Genomic DNA, 23411 nt, shown 5'->3' on the forward strand with positions numbered 1-23411 from the left:
GTCTCTAGCTGTCATGGAATAATGCACCGAAACCACAGCTCCCTTTCCACATCCAGGCCCCACACACTTTGCATGGTTTACCCCAGACGCTTCACATGCCCTGGTTCAATCCATTGACAGCACGTCGACCCCGGTATACCACATCGTTCCAATTCACTCTATTCCTTGCACGCCTTTCACCCTCCTGCATGTTCAGGCCCCGATCACTCAAAATCTTTTTCACTCCATCTTTCCACCTCCAATTTGGTCTCCCACTTCTCGTTCCCTCCACCTCTGACACATATATCCTCTTGGTCAATCTTTCTCCACTCATTCTCTCCATGTGACCAAACCATTTCAAAATACCCTCTTCTGCTCTCTCAACCACACTCTTTTTATTTCCACACATCTCTCTCACCCTTACATTACTTACTCGATCAAACCACCTCACACCACATATTGTCCTCAAACATCTCATTTCCAGCACATCCACCCTCCTGCGCACAACTCTATCCATAGCCCAAGCCTCGCAACGATACAACATTGTTGGAACCACTATTCTTTCAAACATACCCATTTTTGCTTTCCGAGATAATGTTCTTGACTTCCAAACATTCCTCAAGGCTCCCAGAATTGTCACCCCCTCCCCCACCCTATGATTCACTTCCGCTTCCATGGTTCCATCCGCTGCCAGATCCACTCCCAGATATCTAGAACACTTCACTTCCTCCAGCTTTTCTCCATTCAAACTTACCTCCCAACTGACTTGACCCTCAACCCTACTGTACCTAATAACCTTGCTCTTATTATTATATATATATATATATATATATATATATATATATATATATATATATATATATATATATATATATATATTTTTTTTTGTCGCCGTCTCCCGTGTTTGCGAAGGAGCACAAGGAAACAGGTGAAAGAAATGGCCCAACCCACCCCCATACACATGTATATACACACACGTCCACACACGCAAATATACATACCTATACATCTCAATGTACACATATATATACACACATAGACACATACATATATACCCATGCGCACAATTCACACTGTCTGCCTTTATTCATTCCCATCGCCACCTCGCCACACATGGAATACCATCCCCCTCCCCCCTCATGTGTGCGGGGTAGTGCTAGGAAAAGACAAAAAAGGCCTCATTCGTTCACACTCAGTCTCTAGCTGTCATGCAATAATGCCCGAAACCACAGCTCCCTTTACACATCCAGGCCCCACACAGCTTTCCATGGTTTACCCCAGACGCTTCACATGCCCTGATTCAATCCACTGACAGCACGTCAACCCCGGTATACCACATCGATCCAATTCACTCTATTCCTTGCCCTCCTTTCACCCTCCTGCATGTTCAGGCCCCGATCACACAAAATCTTTTTCACTCCATCTTTCCACCTCCAATTTGGTCTCCCACTTCTCCTCGTTCCCTCCACCTCCGACACATATATCCTCTTGGTCAATCTTTCCTCGCTCATTCTCTCCATGTGCTCAAACCATTTCCAAACACCCTCTTCTGCTCTCTCAACCACGCTCTTTTTATTTCCACACATCTCTCTTACCCTTACATTACTTACTCGATCAAACCACCTCACACCATACATTGTCCTCAAACATCTCATTTCCAGCACATCCACCCTCCTGCGCACAACTCTATCCATAGCCCATGCCTCGCAACCATACAACATTGTTGGAACCACTATTCCTTCAAACATACCCATTTTTGCTTTCCGAGATAATGTTCTCAACTTCCACACATTCTTCAAGGCTCCCAGGATTTTCGCCCCCTCCCCCACCCTATGATTCACTTCGGCTTCCATGGTTCCATCCGCTGCCAGATCCACTCCCAGATATCTAATACACTTTACTTCCTCCAGTTTTTCCCCAATCAAACTTACCTCCCAATTGACTTGACCCAACCCTACTGTACCTAATAACCTTGCTCTTATTCACATTTACTCTTAACTTTCTTCTTTCACACACTTTACCAAACTCAGTCACCAGCTTCTGCAGTTTCTCACATGAATCAGCCACCAGCGCTGTATCATCAGCGAACAACAACTGACTCACTTCCCAAGCTCTCTCATCCACAAAAGACTTCATTTTTGCCCCTCTTTCCAAAACTCTTGCATTCACCTCCCTAACCACCCCATCCATAAACAAATTAAACAACCATGGAGACATCACACACCCCTGCCGCAAACCTACATTCACTGAGAACCAACCACTTTCCTCTCTTGCTACACGTACACATGCCTTACATCCTCGATAAAAACTTTTCACTGCTTCTAACAACTTGCCACCCACACCATATATTCTTAATACCTTCCACAGAGCATCTCTATCAACTCTATCATATGCCTTCTCCAGATCCATAAATGCTACATACAAATCCATTTGCTTTTCTAAGTACTTCTCATATACATTCTTCAAAGCAAACACCTGATCCACACATCCTCTACCACTTCTGAAACCACACTGCTCTTCCCCAATCTGATGCTCTGTACATGCCTTCACCCTCTCAATCAATACCCTCCCATATAATTTACCAGGAATACTCAACAAACTTATACCTCTATAATTTGAGCACTCACTCTTATCCCCTTTGCCTTTGTACAATGGCACTATGCACGCATTCCGCCAATCCTCAGGCACCTCACCATGAGTCATACATACATTAAATAACCTTACCAACCAGTCAACAATACAGTCACCCCCTTTTTTAATAAATTCCACTGCAATACCATCCAAACCTGTTGCCTTGCCAGCTTTCATTTCCGCAAAGCTTTTACTACCTCTTCTCTGTTTACCAAATCATTTTCCCCAACCCTCTCACTTTGCACACCACCTCGACCATATATACATATATATATATTTTTTTTTTCTATTTTTTTTTTGTCGCTGTTTCCCGCGTTTGCGAGGTAGCGCAAGGAAACAGACGAAAGAAATGGCCCAACCCACCCCTATACACATGTATATACATACGTCCACACACGCAAATATACATACCTACACAGCTTTCCATGGTTTACCCCAGACGCTTCACATGCCCTGATTCAATCCACTGACAGCACGTCAACCCCAGTATACCACATCGATCCAATTCACTCTATTCCTTGCCCTCCTTTCACCCTCCTGCATGTTCAGGCCCCGATCACACAAAATCTTTTTCACTCCATCTTTCCACCTCCAATTTGGTCTCCCACTTCTCCTCGTTCCCTCCACCTCCGACACATATATCCTCTTGGTCAATCTTTCCTCACTCATTCTCTCCATGTGCCCAAACCATTTCAAAACACCCTCTTCTGCTCTCTCAACCACGCTCTTTTTATTTCCACGCATCTCTCTTACCCTTATGTTACTTACTCGATCAAACCACCTCACACCACACATTGTCCTCAAACATCTCATTTCCAGCACATCCATCCTCCTGCGCACAACTCTATCCATAGCCCACGCCTCGCAACCATACAACATTGTTGGAACCACTATTCCTTCTAACATACCCATTTTTGCTTTCCGAGATAATGTTCTCGACTTCCACACATTCTTCAAGGCTCCCAGAATTTTCGCCCCCTCCCCTATCCTATGATTCACTTACGCTTCCATGGTTCCATCCGCTGCCACATCCACTCCCAGATATCTAAAACACTTTACTTCCTCCAGTTTTTCTCCATTCAAACTTACCTCCCAATTGACTTGACCCTCAACCCTACTGTACCTAATAACCTTGCTCTTATTCACATTTACTCTTAACTTTCTTCTTTCACACACTTTACCAAACTCAGTCACCAGCTTCTGCAGTTTCTCACATGAATCAGCCACCAGCGCTGTATCATCAGCGAACAACAACTGACTCACTTCCCATGCTCTCTCATCCCCAACAGACTTCATACTAGCCTCTCTTTCCAAAACTCTTGCATTCACCTCCCTAACAACCCCATCCATAAACAAATTAAACAACCATGGAGACATCACACACCCCTGCCGCAAACCTACATTCACTGAGAACCAATCGCTTTCCTCTCTTCCAACACGTACACATGCCTTACATCCTCGATTAAAACTTTTCACTGCTTCTAACAACTTGCCTCCCACACCATATATTCTTAATACCTTCCACAGAGCATCTCTATCAACTCTATCATATGCCTACTCCAGATCCATAAATGCTACATACAAATCCATTTGCTTTTCTAAGTATTTCTCACATACATTCTTCAAATCAAACACTTGATCCACACATCCTCTACCACTTCTGAAACCACACTGCTTTTGTGTGGCAAGGTGGCGATGGGAATGAATAGGGGCAGACAGTGTGAATTGTGTGCATGGGTATATATGTATGTGTCTGTGTGTGTATATATATGTGTACATTGAGATGTATAGGTATGTATATTTGCGTGTGTGGGCGTATGTGTGTGTACATTGTGTATGGGGGTGGGTTGTGCCATTTCTTTCGTCTGTTTCCTTGCGCTACCTCGCAAACGCGGGAGACAACGACAAAGCAAAATAAATATATATATATATAAATATATGTCTCCATGGTTGTTTAAATTGTTTATGGATGGGGTTGTTAGGGAGGTGAATGCAAGAGTTTTGGAAAGAGGGGCAAGGATGAAGTCTGTTGGGGATGAGAGAGCTTGGGAAGTGAGTCAGTTGTTGTTCGCTGATGATACAGCGCTGGTGGCTGATTCATGTGAGAAACTGCAGAAGCTGGTGACTGAGTTTGGTAAAGTGTGTGGAAGAAGAAAGTTAAGAGTAAATGTGAATAAGAGCAAGGTTATTAGGTACAGTAGGGTTGAGGGTCAAGTCAATTGGGAGGTGAGTTTGAATGGAGAAAAACTGGAGGAAGTGAAGTGTTTTAGATATCTGGGAGTGGATCTGGCAGCGGATGGAACCATGGAAGCGGAAGTGGATCATAGGGTGGGGGAGGGGGCGAAAATTCTGGGGGCCTTGAAGAATGTGTGGAAGTCGAGAGCATTATCTCGGAAAGCAAAAATGGGTATGTTTGAAGGAATAGTGGTTCCAACAATGTTGTATGGTTGCGAGGCGTGGGCTATGGATAGAGTTGTGCGCAGGAGGATGGATGTGCTGGAAATGAGATGTTTGAGGACAATGTGTGGTGTGAGGTGGTTTGATCGAGTGAGTAACGTAAGGGTAAGAGAGATGTGTGGAAATAAAAAGAGCGTGGTTGAGAGAGCAGAAGAGGGTGTTTTGAAGTGGTTTGGGCACATGGAGAGGATGAGTGAGGAAAGATTGACCAAGAGGATATATGTGTCGGAGGTGGAGGGAGCAAGGAGAAGAGGGAGACCAAATTGGAGGTGGAAAGATGGAGTGAAAAAGATTTTGTGTGATCGGGGCCTGAACATGCAGGAGGGTGAAAGGAGGGCAAGGAATAGAGTGAATTGGAGCGATGTGGTATACCGGGGTTGACGTGCTGTCAGTGGATTGAATCAAGGCATGTGAAGCGTCTGGGGTAAACCATGGAAAGCTGTGTAGGTATGTATATTTGCGTGTGTGGACGTATGTATATACATGTGTATGGGGGGGGGGCATTTCTTTCGTCTGTTTCCTTGCGCTACCTTGCAAACGCGGGAGACAGCGAAAAAAAAAAAAAAAAAAAAAAAAAAAAAAAAAGACTCATGGTGAGGTGCCTGAGGATTGGCAGAATGCATGCATAGTGCCATTGTACAAAGGCAAAGGTGATAGGTGAGTGCTCAAATTACAGAGGTATAAGTTTGTTGAGTATTCCTGGGAAATTATATGGAAGGGTTTTGATTGAGAGGGTGAAAGCATGTACAGAGCATCAGATTTGGGGAGAGCAGTGTGGTTTCAGAAGTGGTAGACCATGTGTGGATCAGGTGTTTGCTTTGAAGAATGTATGTGAGAAATACACGGAAAAGCAGATGGATTGGTATGTATATGTTGAGCTGTATGGGTATGTACATGTGCATGTGTGGACGTGTATGTATATACATGTGTATGTGGGTGGGTTGGGCCATTCTTTTGTCTGTTTTCTTGTGCTATAATGAATAAATAGATAAACATACACAGACATATACATATATACACATGTACATTTTCATCCATTTTGCAAGGAGGTAAATGAAGTGCATAAGACAAAAGAACAAATGGGATCATTGGTGAAGGGGACTGATGGGGAGGTAATAACAAGTAGTGATGATGCGAGGAGATGGAGTGAGTACTTTGAAGGTTTGTTGAACGTGTTAGATGATAGAGTGGCAAATATAGGATGTTTTGGTCGAGGTGGTGCGCAAAGTGAGAGGGTTAGGGAGAATGGTTTGGTAAAGAGAGAAGAGGTAGTGAAAGCTTTGTGGAAGATGAAAGCTGGCAAGGTGGTGGGTTTGGATGGTATTGCAGTGGAATTAATTAAAAAAAGGGGGTGACTCTGTTGCTGATTGGTTGGTAAGGATATTTAATGTATGTATGGTTTATGGTGAAGTGCCTGAGGATTGGCAGAATGCATACATAGTGCCATTGTACAAAGGCAAAGGAGTTAAAGGTGAGTGTTCAAATTACAGAGGTATAAGTTTGTTGAGTATTCCTGGGAGATTATATGGGAGGGTATTGACTGAGAGGGTAACGGCATGTACAGAGCATCACATTGGGGGAGAGCAATGTGGTTTCAGAAGTGGTAGAGGTTGTATGGATCAGGTGTTTGCTTTGAAGAATGGATATGACAAATACTTAGAAAAACAGATGGATTTGTTTGTAGCATTTATGGATCTGGAGAAGACATATAATAGGGTTGATAGAGATGCTTTGTGGAAGGTATTATGAGTATATGGTGTGGGAGGTAAGTTGCTAGATCCAGTGAAAAGATTTACTAAGGATGTAAGGCATGTGTAGAGAGGAAAGTGACTGATTCCCAGTGACTGTCAGTTTGTGGCAAGTGTAAGTGATGTCTCCATGGTCGTTTAATTTGTTTATGGATGGGGTGGGTAGGGAGATGAATGCAAGAATTTTGGAGAGAGTTTTACTGACCATTTTACTGGGGTGGATAAAAAGCTGGGTTGACTGTGGACCAAGTGCAGCAACCAGGATTCAGATCTATGCACTTGACCCTGGGCAGCTTTGAATGTATAAGATGCTTTGAAGGGAGATAGTGAAGAGAAAGATGATGAGACTGCTTACGCGCTTGACCCCGGGGAGCTTGTGAATGTATAAGATGCTTTGGAGGGAGAAAGCGATGAGATTGATGATGAGACAGTGCAAGGAAAATGAGTGATGAGCAATGAGATAGTGTGAGAAAACAAGAGAACAAATACAACCATCAGGGAAATGAGCAAATTGGGAACTGGTAACAGGTATGGATGAGGTGAGGGGGAGATGGATTGAGTGTTTTGAAGGACTGTTGAATGTGTTTGATGATACATTGGCAGATATAGGGTGTTTGAGTCAGGAAAGTATGTGAAGTGAAAGAGTCACAGAAAGTTGTTTGGTAAAGAAAGAAGAGATGGTGAAAGCCATGTGTAAAATAAAATGTGGAAAGGTGGGTGGAGAATGGTATTGCAGCTGAATTCCTCAAGAAAGCTGGTGACTGTTGACTGGTGAGTTAGTATTTTGAATGCATGTATGGATTATGGAGAGGTGCCAGAGGATTGGTGGAATGCATATACAGTGCCACTCTATAAAGGCAAGGGGGACAAAGGTGAGTGTGCAGATTACAGATGTACAAGTTTATTTGAGTGTAACTGGTAAGCTGTATGGGGGAGTGGTGACTGAGAGGATGGGAGAATAAATGGAGCATTACAGTCGAGAGGAACAATGTTGTTAAAGGCATGGTGAAGGATGTGCAGATCATGTGTTTGCTTTGAAGAATGTCTGACAAATACTTAAAAGAAAAAGGATTTGTATGTAGCATTTATGGATCAGTAGAAAGCACATGCTTGGGTTGACAGATGCCTTGTGGAAGGTCTTAAGAATATGTGGTGTGGGACGAAACCTAATGGAAGTGGTGAGAAGTTTTTATTAAGTGCGTAAGGCATGTGCATGAGTAAGAAGAGTGAATGGTTCCAGGAGAAGGTTGGTTTGCAGCAAGGATGTGTGATGTCACCATGGCTGTTTAATTTTTTACAGATGAGGTGGTGAGGTAAGAAAATGCAAGGATGTAGGAAAGAGGGGCGAGTTTGTAGTCTGTTGGGGTGAGGAGGCCTGGGAAGCGAGTCAGCTGTTTGCTGATTAAAAAAAACACTGTTGGCAGATTCTAGTGAGAAACTGCAGAAACTGGTTACTGAGTCTGAGAGTGTAAGAAAGAAAGAAGCTGACAGTAAATGTGAATAAAAGCAAGGTTATCATGTTTAGAAAGGCAGAGAAACAAGCAGATTGTAGTGCAAGTTTGAATGAAGAAAAGTTGGTAGAAGATAAGTGTTTCAGATACCTGGGAGTGGACATGTTACTGAATGAATCCATGGAAGTAGAAGTGAGTACAGAGTAGGTGAGAGAGCAAAGCTTCTGAAAGCATTGAGGAATGTGTGGAAAGAGAGGTTATTACCTGGGAGGGCAAAAATGGGTATGTTTGAAGTTATAGTAGTCCCAATGATGATGCACTGATTCAAGGAATGGGCTAAAGATAAGGCTGGGCAGAGGAGAGGGAGGTGTTAGAAATAAAATACTTCATAACAGTATGTAGAAAGAGATGGTTTGACTGGGTAAGTAATGAATGGTCAAGAGAGACGTGTGGTAATAATAAGAGTGTGGATGAGAGAACTGAAGACGATGTTTTGAAATATTCTGAACATATGGAGAGAATGAGTGGAGAGAGGTTAACAAAGAGGATATGTGTCAGAAGTGGAAGGGAAAAGGAGAAAGAGATCAAATTGGAGATGGATGGATGGACTGAAAGAGATTTTGAGAGGTCAGGACCTGAACATACAGGAGGGTCAAAAGACTGAAACAAGGCATGTGGAGCAGCTGAGGATAATCATGAAAAGGTCAGTGGGGCCTGGTCATGGATAGAGAGCTTTGGTTTCGGTGCACTGCACAAGACAGCTAGAGAATGGAAGTGATTCAATACTTCCTTTCCTCATCTGTTCCCAGCACTACCCCTCTAACATGGAAAAAAGCAGATAAGTAAGAAAAATCTCCCAATCTGGATTAATATGATTTTTGACAAGTTTATAGTGTTCTATTCATTCCTATAAACTAAAAATACTTATGGACTTTGTCCGACGCACAGGGAGGAGAAGTATGCAAAAGGAATAACCAATATCCTTGCATATGTTTAAGCACAGTGATGCATTGTACAAAAAGCTTGGTGCAGAGCAATGACACCACTAAATGGACACAGAGTGCTTTAATAGTTGTATCTCAGAAGTAAAATGATGCATTGTTGGTTTTACTTAGTAAACATTAAATGGAAATCTGAGTTTACCTCCATGGCAGCCATATTATACAGGTCAATTTGATCATTTGTTATGGGCAATCTTTCAGGTTTAAGCCTCTCTGGCACAACTGGATCTTGCAGCATCCAAAGCAGGCGTGTTTTGTTGCCAATCTGGTGTAAGGCCTGTGGAATATATATCATGTAATACGGCAAAGATGCTTCTGCTTAATTTTGAAACACACTACAAGCAGTGACTTAATGAGGGAGCCCTCTCAAACTATCATCCCTCTCATCAATTTGTAGCAAAAGATTACCATTCATCAATAAAGTGTGATCCATTCCCATTTTGTGTTGTATCATCTTTATTCAACATAAATAAAGATGGGCAGTGTTTGTGCACCTGAAATGTCTCAGGTATTTCAAGAATAAAATGAAAATCAATATATGATATTTGATTAACGCTCTATCTGATAAAACAAAGGGTGTGGTTAGATAAATAAAAACAAACAACAGAAAGCTAGTTTATGTTGAATATGCACTGGTCTTCAACAGACAGTGTATCAGGAAAACATTCTGTTTGTTTACATGCAAATAACAGGGTGCATGTATAAAACAACAGGACACTGAAGGTGTAGCTAAACAATCTGGGTGTATCATAAATCAAAGAATGAGAACAAAATAAGTTTTCATCTACCCATATATCAATACATATGTTTATACACTATTTTTTCTAATCATTATGAATAAAAATATTTTTTAGATACCTTACTGCTTCTCTCACCTTAGTGGAGTAGTACATGGAACGAACAAAGAATGGCCTCATTTACACAAATTCACTTTCCAGCTATCAGGCATAATGTAATGAAACTTGGGTCTACTATCCACCGACAAGCCCTCAAGGCAATTCCATAGTTCACTTTGACCACTTCATGTGCCCCCATTCAACACACTGACATCAGCCCACTGACAGCATACTGCCCTCATACATCACAGCAATCTAATTCATTATATCCCATGCAAGTCTCTTACCTTCCTGAACACTCAGGCCCCAATACCCCATGACCTTCTTCACTCCATCGTTCCATCTTCTCAGTGTCCCTCTCCCTCTTGATCCCTCGACCAATAACATAAAGACCTCTGTCAGTCTTCCTCCACTCATCCTAAGGTGAGTACCTAGTAAAGCCTTTGGGGATCTTCTATATCCATGGCAAAGGATGCACATACCGCTGGATTGGGTCATTGGTCGATCAAGCATTTGGAGGCCACAGCCCACAGACTCATGGAGCCTCCACAGCCTGGCTGGTCCAATAAGCTTTGAAAATAATTGTCCAGGGCAATATCAAACTTCTCTCCTGTGCATCCCATGGTCTTTCTAATCACTGCATGTAAGGTATTGAAGAATCTTGGGATCTGGATGTTTAAGGTATTCTCTGCATATCACACTGTTTGATTTCAGAAGTAGCAGGAGGGTGTTTCCAAGTGTAAATTGGGGATCATACCTTCTGCATCCTTCCAAGTATAGATAAGTAAACAAGGGTATGCCTCTCCTGTCTGCAATCCATGGAGTCCTGCCACAGTGATTCCAGCTGTTCCCATTGACTTAGATCCTTTACTTTATCATCAAGGGTTGCAAAAGATCTGAACTCTTTCTAATTCTGTATTTTCCCAACTTGTAAAGTGATGTTAGAACACAACAATTCTTTTCTTTTTTTCTTTACAATTCTATATTTGGAAAATAGAATAAGTGTCATTACTGGGTTTTTTTCTCTCCTGTCTTAAAAGTCTGCATGATCCCGTCGCCACCCCGCCACACATGAAATGAAAAACCCCTCCCCCCGCATGTGTGCAAGGTAGTGCTAGGAAAAGACAACAAAGGCCACATTCGTTCACACTCAGTCTCTACCTGTCATGTATAATGCAACAAAACCACAGCTCCCTTTCCACATCCAGACCCCATAAAACTTTCCATGGTTTACCCCAGACGCTTAACATGCCCTGGTTCAATCCACTGACAGCACGTCAACCCCGGTATACCACATCATTCCAATTCACTCTATTCCTTGCACGCCTTTTGCCCTCCTGAATGTTCAGGCCCTGATCACTCAAAATCTTTTTCACTCCATCTTTCCACCTCCAATTTGGTCTCCCACTTCTACTCGTTCCCTCCACCTCTGACACATATACCCTCTTTGTCAATCTTTCCTCACTCATTCTCTCCATGTGACCAAACCATTTCAAAACACCCTCTTCTGCTCTCTCAACCACACTCAATTTATTACCACACATCTCTCTTACCCTTTCATTACTTACTTGATCAAACCACCTCACACCACATATCGTCCTCAAACATCTCATTTCCAGCACATCCACCCTCCTTCACATACAACTCTATCTATAGCCTACGCCTCGCAACCATATAACATTGTTGGAACCACTATTCCTTAAAACATACCCATTTTTGCTTTCCGATATAATGTTCTCGACTTTCACACATTTTTCAACGCTCCAGAACTTTCGCCCCTTCCCCCACCCAATGATTCATTTCTGCTTCCATGGTTCCATCCGATGCCAAATCCACTCACAGATATCTAAAACTCTTCACTTCCTCCAGTTTTTCTCCATTCAAACTTACCTCCCAAATGACTTGTCCCTCAACCCTACTGTACCTAATAACCTTGCTCTTATTCATATTTACTCTCAGCTTTCTTCTTTCACACACTTTACCAAACTCAGTTACCAGCTTCTGCAGTTTCTCACCCGAATCAGCCACCAGTGCTATATCAATAGTGAACAACAACTGACTCACTTCCCAAGCTCTCTCATCCACAACAGACTATATACTTGCCCCTCTTTCCAAGACTCTTGCATTCACCTCCCTAACAACCCCATCCATAAACAAATTAAACCATGGAGATATCACGCGCCCCTACCGCAAACCAACATTAACTGAGAACCAATCACTTTCCTCTCTTCCTACTCATACACATGCCTTACATCCTCGATTAAAACTTTTCACTGCTTCTAACAACTTGCCTCCCACACCATATATTCTTAATACCTTCCACAGAGTGTCTCTATCAACTCTGTCATATATCTTCTCCAGATCCATAAATGCTACATACAAATCCATTTGCTTTTCTAAGTATTTCTCACATACATTCTTCAAAGCAAACACCTGATCCACACATCCTCTACCACTTCTCAAACCACACTACACTTCCCCAATCTGATGCTCTGCACATGCCTTCACCCTCTCAATCAATACCCTCGCATATAATTTCCCAGGAATACTCAACAAACTTATACCTCTGTAACTTGAGCACTCACCTTTATCCCCTTTGCCTTTGTACAATGGCAATATGCAAGCATTGCACCAGTCCTCAGGCACCTCACCATGAGTCATACATACATTAAATAACCTTACCAACCAGTCAACAACAGAGTCACCCCCTTTTTCAATAAATTCCACTGCAATACCATCCAAACCCGCTGCCTTGCCATCTTTCATCTTCCGCAAAGCTTTTACTACCTCTTCTCTGTTTATCAAATCATTCTCCCCAACCCTCTCACTTTGCACACCACCTCGACCAAAACAACCTATAACAACCACTCTATCATCAAACACATTCAACAAACCTTCAAAATACCCACTCCATCTCCTTCTCACATCACCAATACTTGTTATCACCTCCCTATTAGCCTCCTTCAATGATGTTCCCATTTGTTCCCTTGTCTTATGCACTTTATTTACCTCCTTCCAAAACATCTTTTTATTCTCCCTAAAATTTAATACTCTCTCACCCCAACTCTCACTTGCCCTCTTTTTCACCTCTTGCACCTTTCTCTTGACCTCCTCCCTCATTCTTTTATACATCTCCCACTCATTTGCATTATTTCCCTGCAAATTGTCCAAATGCCTCTCTCTTCTCTTTCACTAACAATCATACTTCTTCATCCCACCACTCACTACCCTTTCTTTCACTACCTCCAACGCTTCTCATGCCACAAGCATCTTTTGTGCAAGCCATCACTACTTCCCAAAATACATCCCATTCCTCCCCCACTCCCCTTACATCCTTTATTCTCACCTTTTTCCATTCTGTACTCAGTCTCTCCTCGTACTTCCTCACACAAGTCTCCTTCCCAAGCTCACTTACTCTCACCACTCTCTTTATCACAACATTCTCTCTTCTTTTCTGAAAACCTCTACAAAACTTCACTTTCGCCTCCACAAGATAATGATCAGACATCGTTCCAGTTGCACCTCTAAAAACATTAACATCCAAAAGTCTCTCTTTCACGCGCCTATCAATTAACACGTAATCCAATAATGCTCTCTGGCCATCTTTCCTACTTACATACGTATACTTATGTATATCTCTCTTTTCAAACCAGGTATTCCCAATCATGAGTCCTTTTTCAGCGCACAAATCTACAAGCTCTTCACCATTTCCATTTACAACACTGACCACCCCATGTATACCAATTATTCCCTCAACTGCCACATCACTCACCTTTGCATTCAAATCACCCATCACTATAACCCGGTCTCGTGCATCAAAACTTCTAACACACTCACTCAGCTGCTCCCAAAACACTTGCCTCTCATGATCTTTCTTCTCATGCCCAGGTGCATATGCACCAATAATCACCCATCTCTCTCCATCAACTTTCAGTTTTACCCATATCAATCTAGAGTTTACTTTCTTACACTCTATCACATATTCCCACCACTCCTGTTTCAGGAGTAGTGCTACTCCTTCCCCTGCTCCTGTCCTCTCACCAACCCCTGACTTTTGTCCCAAAACATTCCCAAGCCACTCTTCCCCTTTACCCTTGAGCTTCGTTTCACTCAGAGCCAGAACATCCAGGTTCCTTTCCTCAAACATCTTACCTATCTCTCCTTTTTTCTCATCTTGGTTACATCCACACACATTTAGACACCCCAATCTGAGCCTTCGAGGAGGATGAGCACTCCCCGCGTGACTCCTTCTTCTGTTTCCCTTTTTAGAATGTTAAAATACAAGGAGGGGAGGGTTTCTAGCCCCCGCTCCCGTCCCCTTTAGTCGCCTTCTACGACACGTGATTAACCTGATTAACCCTCCTCACACCTTATATTCCTGAAACATTTCATTTCTAACATTTTCATCCTCATTTATAGCCTATGCCTAGCATCCATAAAACAATGTTGGGAACACTATGGTTTCAAACATAACCATCTTCACCCTCCCAAATACTGACTTCTCTTTCCGCACATTCCTCAATACTCCCACAACCTTCATCCCCTTCTCCCACCCTATGGCTCATGTCAGCTTCCATAGTTTCATTTGTTGCCATGTCATTCCCAGATTTCTAAAACAACATCCTCAGTCTTTTCTCCATTCAAACTCAATTTGACTAACCTCTCTCTCTCTCTCTCTTTCTCTCTCTCCAGTGCTAAACCTAATAACTTTGCTTTTATTCACATTTATACTCAGCTTTGTTCTCAGTTTCTTACATGAACCTACCACCAGCACACTGTCATCAACAGACAATAACTGACTCAATTACCAAGTATTTCCACTCATACCAAACTCTAGTCCTACCCCTCTCCCCAAAATTCTCACATTCCCTTCTCTCACCATCCCATCTATAATAGACTGAACTGCCATGGTGACATCACAAACCCCTAATGCAGATCATACTTCACCTGAAACCACTCACCTTCTACGTTCAAACATGCTTTACACCCTTGATAAAAACTCCTCACTGCTTCTAATAGCTCCACACTTACATGAAACATTCGTAACACCCACAAAATATCTTTATCAACCCTATCATATGCCTTCTCCAGCCAATAAATGCTACATACAAATCCTCACATTTAAGTATTTCTCATAAATATTCTTCACAGCAAACACCAGATCCACACATCCTCTACCACTCCTAAAACCACATTATTACATTATTCCTCCCTGACCTGATGCTCTGTGTATGCCTAACCCCTTCAATTACCACCTTTATCCCCCTCCCTATCATACAATGACCCTAAACAAGCATTCTGCTAATCCTTAAGCACCTAATCGTGATCCAAACATACACTGAAAATCCACACTAATCTATCAAAAACTCAGTGACATCCTCTTTTTCTTTAAATGACTCAAGTTTAATTTCAGCTATTCAAGCTGCCTAGCCACATTTCATTAGAGGCAAGGCTCTCACCACCTCTTCTCTTTTTACCAAACAACTTGCCATGACTCACTTCATCTAGTTTCCCAACCTAAACACTTGACCTCTACTATCCTATCATCAAACCTTCAAAGTACTTGCTCCTTTGTCTGGAGAGCATGGTTTCTGATGGGTATATGTCTGGTAAGATGGAGTTTAAGACTGACATAGGAGGTTGGTTGTTTAGCAGTTGTTGTGTAAGTTCAGTGTGCATGTGTTTTGTCAGTACATTCATTGGAGGTATGAGGATCTATGCATAGGGGTTACTAGACTGTACTAAATACCTTATGCCCCCCGAATATACCCTCAACTGCCACACCATTCACTTCTGCATTTAAATCACTTATCACCAACACTCAATAAAATGCACCAAAACTACTGACACACTCATCTCTTGCATTCAATATTCATTTTTACCTACATCAGTCAGCACCTCACTTTCTTACAATATGTTGCACATTCTCACAACTCCTGTTTCAGCAGTAGCATTACCAATTCCTGAGCTAAAGCTGTCTCACCAACCTCTGACTTTACTACTATGACATTTCCAGACCATTCCTCTCTTTACTCTTGAGCTTTGTTCCACTCAAAGCCAGAACATCAAGGTTCCTTTCCTTAAAAATACTACCTATCTCTTCTTTCTTCTAATTTTGGTTACATCCACACATTTTGACATCCAGTCCTAAGCCTTTGAGGAGGATGAGTACTCCCTACTTAGCTCATTCTACTCTTCCTATCAATCTATATACCTGATGCCCATTCCTTCTGGGAACTCCTTCAAGGAGGTGGTCATGACAAAAAGAAGTCTCCACAACAGGTGAACTCTAGTGCCACTTAAGTCTTTGATTCCTAACCTTTAACAGCTTACTGACAGAGGGCAAAACTAGTACCGAGTTTCCAGAGACCCTTACCTACTGTTCCTAATGACTACTTCTACCTAAGGTTCCTGTCCAATGTTCCAACTCATTATGTACACTTACTGCTCCTGGCTATTGTTCCAACCTAATATTTCTACCTAATGCTACTGTTTAATGTCCCTTACAACTACTTCTATCTATTGCTCCTACCATTTTGTCAAAAGGCAGGGCTAGGCATCACTAACCCTCCCTACACCCAGGCAGGTATATTGGTAATATACCTCCCTGGTCAGCGATCGCCTACCAACTACTATCTAGCACAGTTTCCAGAAGCCCCTACCTAATATTCTTAGCAACTACTATTCAATGTTCCTCTCCAGTGTTCTAACTTATTGCATTTACCTAATGTTCCTGCCTACTGTTCCAACCTACTGCTTCTATTTCATGTTTCTACCTAATGCTACTGCCTAATGTCCCTTACTACTAATTCTATTATTCCTATCATTCTAACAAAAGGTAGGGCTAGGCACCACTAACCCTCCAGATAACCAGGTGGTTAGCACTGGTAATATACCTCCCTGGTCAGTGACTGCCTACCACCTACTACCATATTTAGAAATTGAAATACAAAAAAAAAGGGGGGGAGTTCCCCCACTTCTATCATCTTTTAGAAACTGAAACACAAAAGGGGGAAAGTTTTCAGCCCCTGATCCCACCCCGTACAGTTGTCCTCTACAGCATGCAGGGCATATATGGAAGGACATCCTCACTAATTTGATATCCTTGGGGCCTCCACCCTAATTGATACATCAAAATTTCAGAATTTTAACATATCATAAATGTATTCCAAATCTGGAATTTTTTTCATAACTTATGTTCACTAACTGATGCAAAATTAATGATCATAAACCTCACACACATAATGCATTACTACAAAAACTTACATTTGAGAGTGTAGTTAGATTTTTCTTATACTCTTCTAAAGCCTGGACTGACCCATTAGAATTCTTGATGGAATGGGTGCCACTACCCATTACTATCAGCTTGGGCAGGACTCTCTTTCTCTGTGAAGAAAAGTAAGTATGAGTAGTAGATATTGAAAAGGCAATAACATATAAATCACAGCAGCTCTACATATTTCCATTTCTATGAGGTAAATGAAATGTATACAGGCATGAATATGTATATATATCATTTCATTCTTTTCTTTCAAGTTATCTCTCTATCTATCTATATATCTGATACCTGTTCCACACTGAAACTCCCTCAAGGAGTGGCCATGACAAAAGAATCTCCATAACTAGTGAACTCCAGGTGCCAGTTCTTGGCCTTTAGTGCCTCATCCTTAACAGGCCACTGGCAGAGGCCAATTCTAGTTCAGTGTTTGCAGAGGTTCCTCCCTAATGTTCCTACTGATTACTTCTCTCTAATGCTCCTACCTACGTAATGTTCCTACCTCATACTCCTACCTAATGCTCCAGCCTAAATATTCCTAACTACCACTTCTGTCTATTGTTCCTACAATTTTGCCAAAAGGCAGGACTAGCACAGTGCTCACCACAGGAAAATCAAGAGTTACGAAAAATGAGCTGTATGGGTTAAATACTGACAAGGAGAGATTGTATGTGTATGTGGGTAAAATGTTAGTAGTCCACATGTGGTTGAGGCAGAGAATCACCGGAGAGCAACTTGACAACTCAATAACAGCTGTCACTAACCCTCCCAATACCCAGGCAGGTAATACTGGTAATTACAAATATGTACTTACACACATTCACAAAATGGAGAGAGATATGACTCAACAAGAAATGTAATACAACAAACGTGATCAGGGATGTACTATGAAGGACACATAAAAGACACTGCATGTATTCTGTTTCTTGTGTGACAGGGTGTCATTCCGATTGAATGATGGCAAACAATCAAGAATATCTACATGTGTAAGTATTTACATATATATTGATTTTCCAAAAGGAACAGAGAAGGGGGCCAGGTGAGGATATTCCCTCAAAGGCCCAGTCCTCTGTTCTTAACGCTACCTCGCTAATGCGGGAAATGGCGAATAGTATGAAAAAAGAAAAAAAAAAAATTTATTTATCCATCAAACTTTTTCACCATTTCCAGTGTCACCGAGGTAACACCAGGAAACTGAAGAAGAATGGCCCATCCACTCATATGCACATTTATATACATAAACGCTTGTACACACACATATACATATATACATACACATACACAGACATATACATATATACATATGTACATATTCATACTTGCTTGCTTTCATCCGTTCCTGTTGTTACCCTGTCAAACAGAAAACAACACTGCTACCCCTTGCTTCAGCGAGGTAGCGCCAGGAAAACAGACAAAAAGGGCCACATTCACTCACACGCAATGCTAGCTGTCATTTATAATAAATTGTAAACACATCTCCCTATCCACATCCAGGCCCCACACACCTTTCCATGGTTTACCCAAGGAGTTTCACATGCCCTTTAAGTCCATTGACAGCACATCAACCCCAATATACCACATCATTCCAATTCACTCTATTCCTTGCAAGCCTCTCACCCTCCGGTATGTTTAGGCCCTAATTGCTCAAAATCATCTTTACTCTGTCCTTCCGCCTACAATTTGATCTCCCACTTCTCCTTGTTCCCACCACCTCTGACACATATATCCTCTTTGGCAATCTTTTGTCACCCATTCTCTCCATATGTCCAAACCATTTCAACACACCCTCTTCTGCTCCCTCAACCACACTCATTCAATTTCCACACATCTCTCTTACCCTTTCATTCCTTACTCGAACAAACTACCCCACATCACAAATTGTCCTCAAACATTTCATTTCCAACACATCCACCCTCCTCCGTACAACCCTATCTATAGCGCATGCCTCGCTGCCATATAATATTGTTGGAAATACTATTCCTTCAAACATACCTATTTCTACTCTCCAAGATAATGTTCTCTCCTTGTACACATTCTTCATGCCTGTTCCCCCACCCTGTGATTCACCTCTGCTTGCATAGTTCCATTTGCTGCTAAGTCTGATCCAAGATATCTAAGACACTTCACTTCCTCCAGTCTTTTTCCATTCAAATTTACATCCCAAATGACTTGTCCCTCAACTCTACTGAAACTAATAACTTAACTGTTATTCACATTTACTCTAAACTTTCTCCTTTCACACACTTTTCCAAACTCAGTCACCAACTTCTGCAGTTTCTCACTCGAATCAGCCACCAGAGCTGTATCATCAGCAAACAACAACTGAGTCACTTCCCAGGCCCTCTCATCCCCAACAGACTGAGTAAGTAATGAAGGGGTAAGAGAGATGTGTGGAAATAAAAAGAGTGTGGTTGAGAGAGCAAAAGAGGGTATACTGAAACAGTTTGGACATATGGAGAGAATGAGAGGAAAGATTGACAAAGATGATATGTGTCAGACGGTGGGGGGGAACAAGGAGAAGCAGGAGACTAAATTGAAGGTGGAAGGATGGAGTGAAAAAGATTTTGAGCGACTGGGGCCTGAGCATACAGGAGGGTGAGAGGCATGCAGGGAACAGAGTAAATAGGAATGATGTGGTATACTGGGGTCGACGTGCAGTCAACGAACTGAAACAGGGCATGTGAAGTGTCTGGGGTAAACCATGGAAAGGTCTGTGGGACCTGGATGTGGATAGGGAGCTGTGGTTCCGGAGCATTACACATGACAGCTAGAGACTAAGTGTGAATGAATGTGGCCTTTTTTGTCTGTTTTTCCTGGTGCTACCGCATTGAAGAGGGAGGTAACGATGCTGTTTCCCGTGGGGTGGGGTAGCGACAGGAATGGATGAAGGCAAGCAAGTATGAACATGTACATGTGTATATATGTATATGTCTGTGTATATGTATGTATAAGTATGTACATGTGTATATGTTGATATATATATATATATATGTATGTATGTGTGCTTGTATGGGTGTTTATGCATATATATATATATATATATATATATATATATATATATATATATATATATATATATATATATATATATATATATATATATATATTTTTTTTTTTATTTTTATTATACTTTGTCGCTGTCTCCCGCGTTTGCGAGGTAGCGCAAGGAAACAGACAAAAGAAATGGCCCAACCCCCCCCCCATACACATGTATATACATACGTCCACACACGCAAATATACATACCTACACAGCTTTCCATGGTTTACCCCAGACGATTCACATGCCTTGATTCAATCCACTGACAGCACGTCAACCCCGGTATACCACATCGCTCCAATTCACTCTATTCCTTGCCCTCCTTTCACCCTCCTGCATGTTCAGGCCCCGATCACACAAAATCTTTTTCACTCCATCTTTCCACCTCCAATTTGGTCTCCCTCTTCTCCTCGTTCCCTCCACCTCCGACACATATATCCTCTTGGTCAATCTTTCCTCACTCATTCTCTCCATGTGCCCAAACCACTTCAAAACACCCTCTTCTGCTCTCTCAACCATGCTCTTTTTATTTCCACACATCTCTCTTACCCTTACGTTACTCACTCGATCAAACCACCTCACACCACACATTGTCCTCAAACATCTCATTTCCAGCACATCCATCCTCCTGCGCACAACTCTATCCATAGTCCACGCCTCGCAACCATACAACATTGTTGGAACCACTATTCCTTCAAACATACCCATTTTTGCTTTCCGAGATAATGTTCTCGACTTCCACACATTCTGCAAGGCCCCCAGAATTTTAGCCCCCTCCCCCACCCTATGATCCACTTCCGCTTCCATGGTTCCATCCGCTGCCAGATCCACTCCCAGATATCTAAAACACTTCACTTCCTCCAGTTTTTCTCCATTCAAACTCACCTCCCAATTGACTTGACCCTCAACCCTACTGTACCTAATAACCTTGCTCTTATTCACATTTACTCTTAACTTTCTTCTTCCACACACTTTACCAAACTCAGTCACCAGCTTCTGCAGTTTCTCACATGAATCAGCCACCAGCGCTGTATCATCAGCGAACAACAACTGACTCACTTCCCAAGCTCTCTCATCCCCAACAGACTTCATACTTGCCCCTCTTTCCTTGCATTTACCTCCCTAACAACCCCATCCATAAACAAATAAACCAACCATGGAGACATCACACACCCCTGCCGCAAACCTACATTCACTGAGAACCAATCACTTTCCTCTCTTCCTACACGTACACATGCCTTACATCCTCGATAAAAACTTTTCACTGCTTCTAACAACTTGCCTCCCACACCATATATTCTTAATACCTTCCACAGAGCATCTCTATCAACTCTATCATATGCCTTCTCCAGATCCATAAATGCTACATACAAATCCATTTGCTTTTCTAAGTATTTCTCACATACATTCTTCAAAGCAAACACCTGATCCACACATCCTCTACCACTTCTGAAACCACACTGCTCTTCCCCAATCTGATGCTCTGTACATGCCTTCACCCTCTCAATCAATACCCTCCCATATAATTTACCAGGAATACTCAACAAACTTATACCTCTGTAATTTGAGCACTCACTCTTATCCCCTTTGCCTTTGTACAATGGCACTATGCATGCATTCTGCCAATATATATATATATATATATATATATATATATATATATATATATATATATATATATATATATATATATATATATTTTTTTTTTATACCTCGTCGCTGTCTCCCGCGTTTGCGAGGTAGCGCAAGAAAACAGACGAAAGAAATGGCCCAACCCACCCCCATACACAAGTATATACATACGTCCCCACACGCAAATATACATACCTACACAGCTTTCCATGGTTTACCCCAGACGCTTCACATGCCCCGATTCAATCCACTGACAGCACGTCAACCCCGGTATACCACATCGCTCCAATTCACTCTATTCCTTGCCCTCCTTTCACCCTCCTGCATGTTCAGGCCCTGATCACACAAAATCTTTTTTACTCCATCTTTCCACCTCCAATTTGGTCTCCCTCTTCTCCTCGTTCCCTCCACCTCCGACACATATATCCTCTTGGTCAATCTTTCCTCACTCATTCTCTCCATGTGCCCAAACCATTTCAAAACACCCTCTTCTGCTCTCTCAACCACGCTCTTTTTATTTCCACACATCTCTCTTACCCTTACGTTACTTACTCGATCAAACCACCTCACACCACACATTGTCCTCAAACATCTCATTTCCAGCACATCCATCCTCCTGCGCACAACTCTATCCATAGCCCATGCCTCGCAACCATACAACATTGTTGGAACCACTATTCCTTCAAACATACCCATTTTTGCTTTCCGAGATAATGTTCTCGACTTCCAAACATTCTTCAAGGCTCCCAGAATTTTCGCCCCCTCCCCCACCCTATGATCCACTTCCGCTTCCATGGTTCCATCCGCTGCCAGATCCACTCCCAGATATCTAAAACACTTCACTTCCTCCAGTTTTTCTCCATTCAAACTCACCTCCCAATTGACTTGACCCTCAACCCTACTGTACCTAATAACCTTGCTCTTATTCACATTTACTCTTAACTTTCTTCTTTCACACACTTTACCAAACTCAGTCACCAGCTTCTGCAGTTTCTCACATGAATCTTCCACCAGCGCTGTATCATCAGCGAACAACAACTGACTCACTTCCCAAGCTCTCTCATCCCCAACAGACTTCATACTTGCCCCTCTTTCCAAAACTCTTGCATTCACCTCCCTAACAACCCCATCCATAAACAAATTAAACAACCATGGAGACATCACACACCCCTGCCGCAAACCTACATTCACTGAGAACCAATCACTTTCCTCTCTTCCTACACGTACACATGCCTTACATCCTCGATAAAAACTTTTCACTGCTTCTAACAACTTGCCTCCCACACCATATATTCTTAATACCTTCCACAGAGCATCTCTATCAACTCTATCATATGCCTTCTCCAGATCCATAAATGCTA

At 42.1% G+C, this 23411-nt stretch overlaps 1 protein-coding gene across 1 annotated transcript in view; it reads right to left on the bottom strand.

Annotated features, from left to right (window-relative positions):
• The window catches only part of LOC139767137 (N-acetylneuraminate (7)9-O-acetyltransferase), a 163142-nt gene that overhangs the window by 67613 nt on the left and 72118 nt on the right, over positions 1 to 23411 (bottom strand). The window contains exons 5-6 of the mRNA XM_071696161.1: positions 17370 to 17489; positions 9410 to 9544 (exon numbers count right to left, since the gene is read on the bottom strand). Coding sequence (XP_071552262.1) covers positions 9410 to 9544; positions 17370 to 17489 — 255 coding nt within the window. The remainder of the gene's footprint in view (positions 1 to 9409; positions 9545 to 17369; positions 17490 to 23411) is intronic.

Source organism: Panulirus ornatus, chromosome 59, assembly GCF_036320965.1.
Source record: "Panulirus ornatus isolate Po-2019 chromosome 59, ASM3632096v1, whole genome shotgun sequence".
Taxonomy (NCBI): Eukaryota; Metazoa; Arthropoda; class Malacostraca; order Decapoda; family Palinuridae; genus Panulirus; species Panulirus ornatus.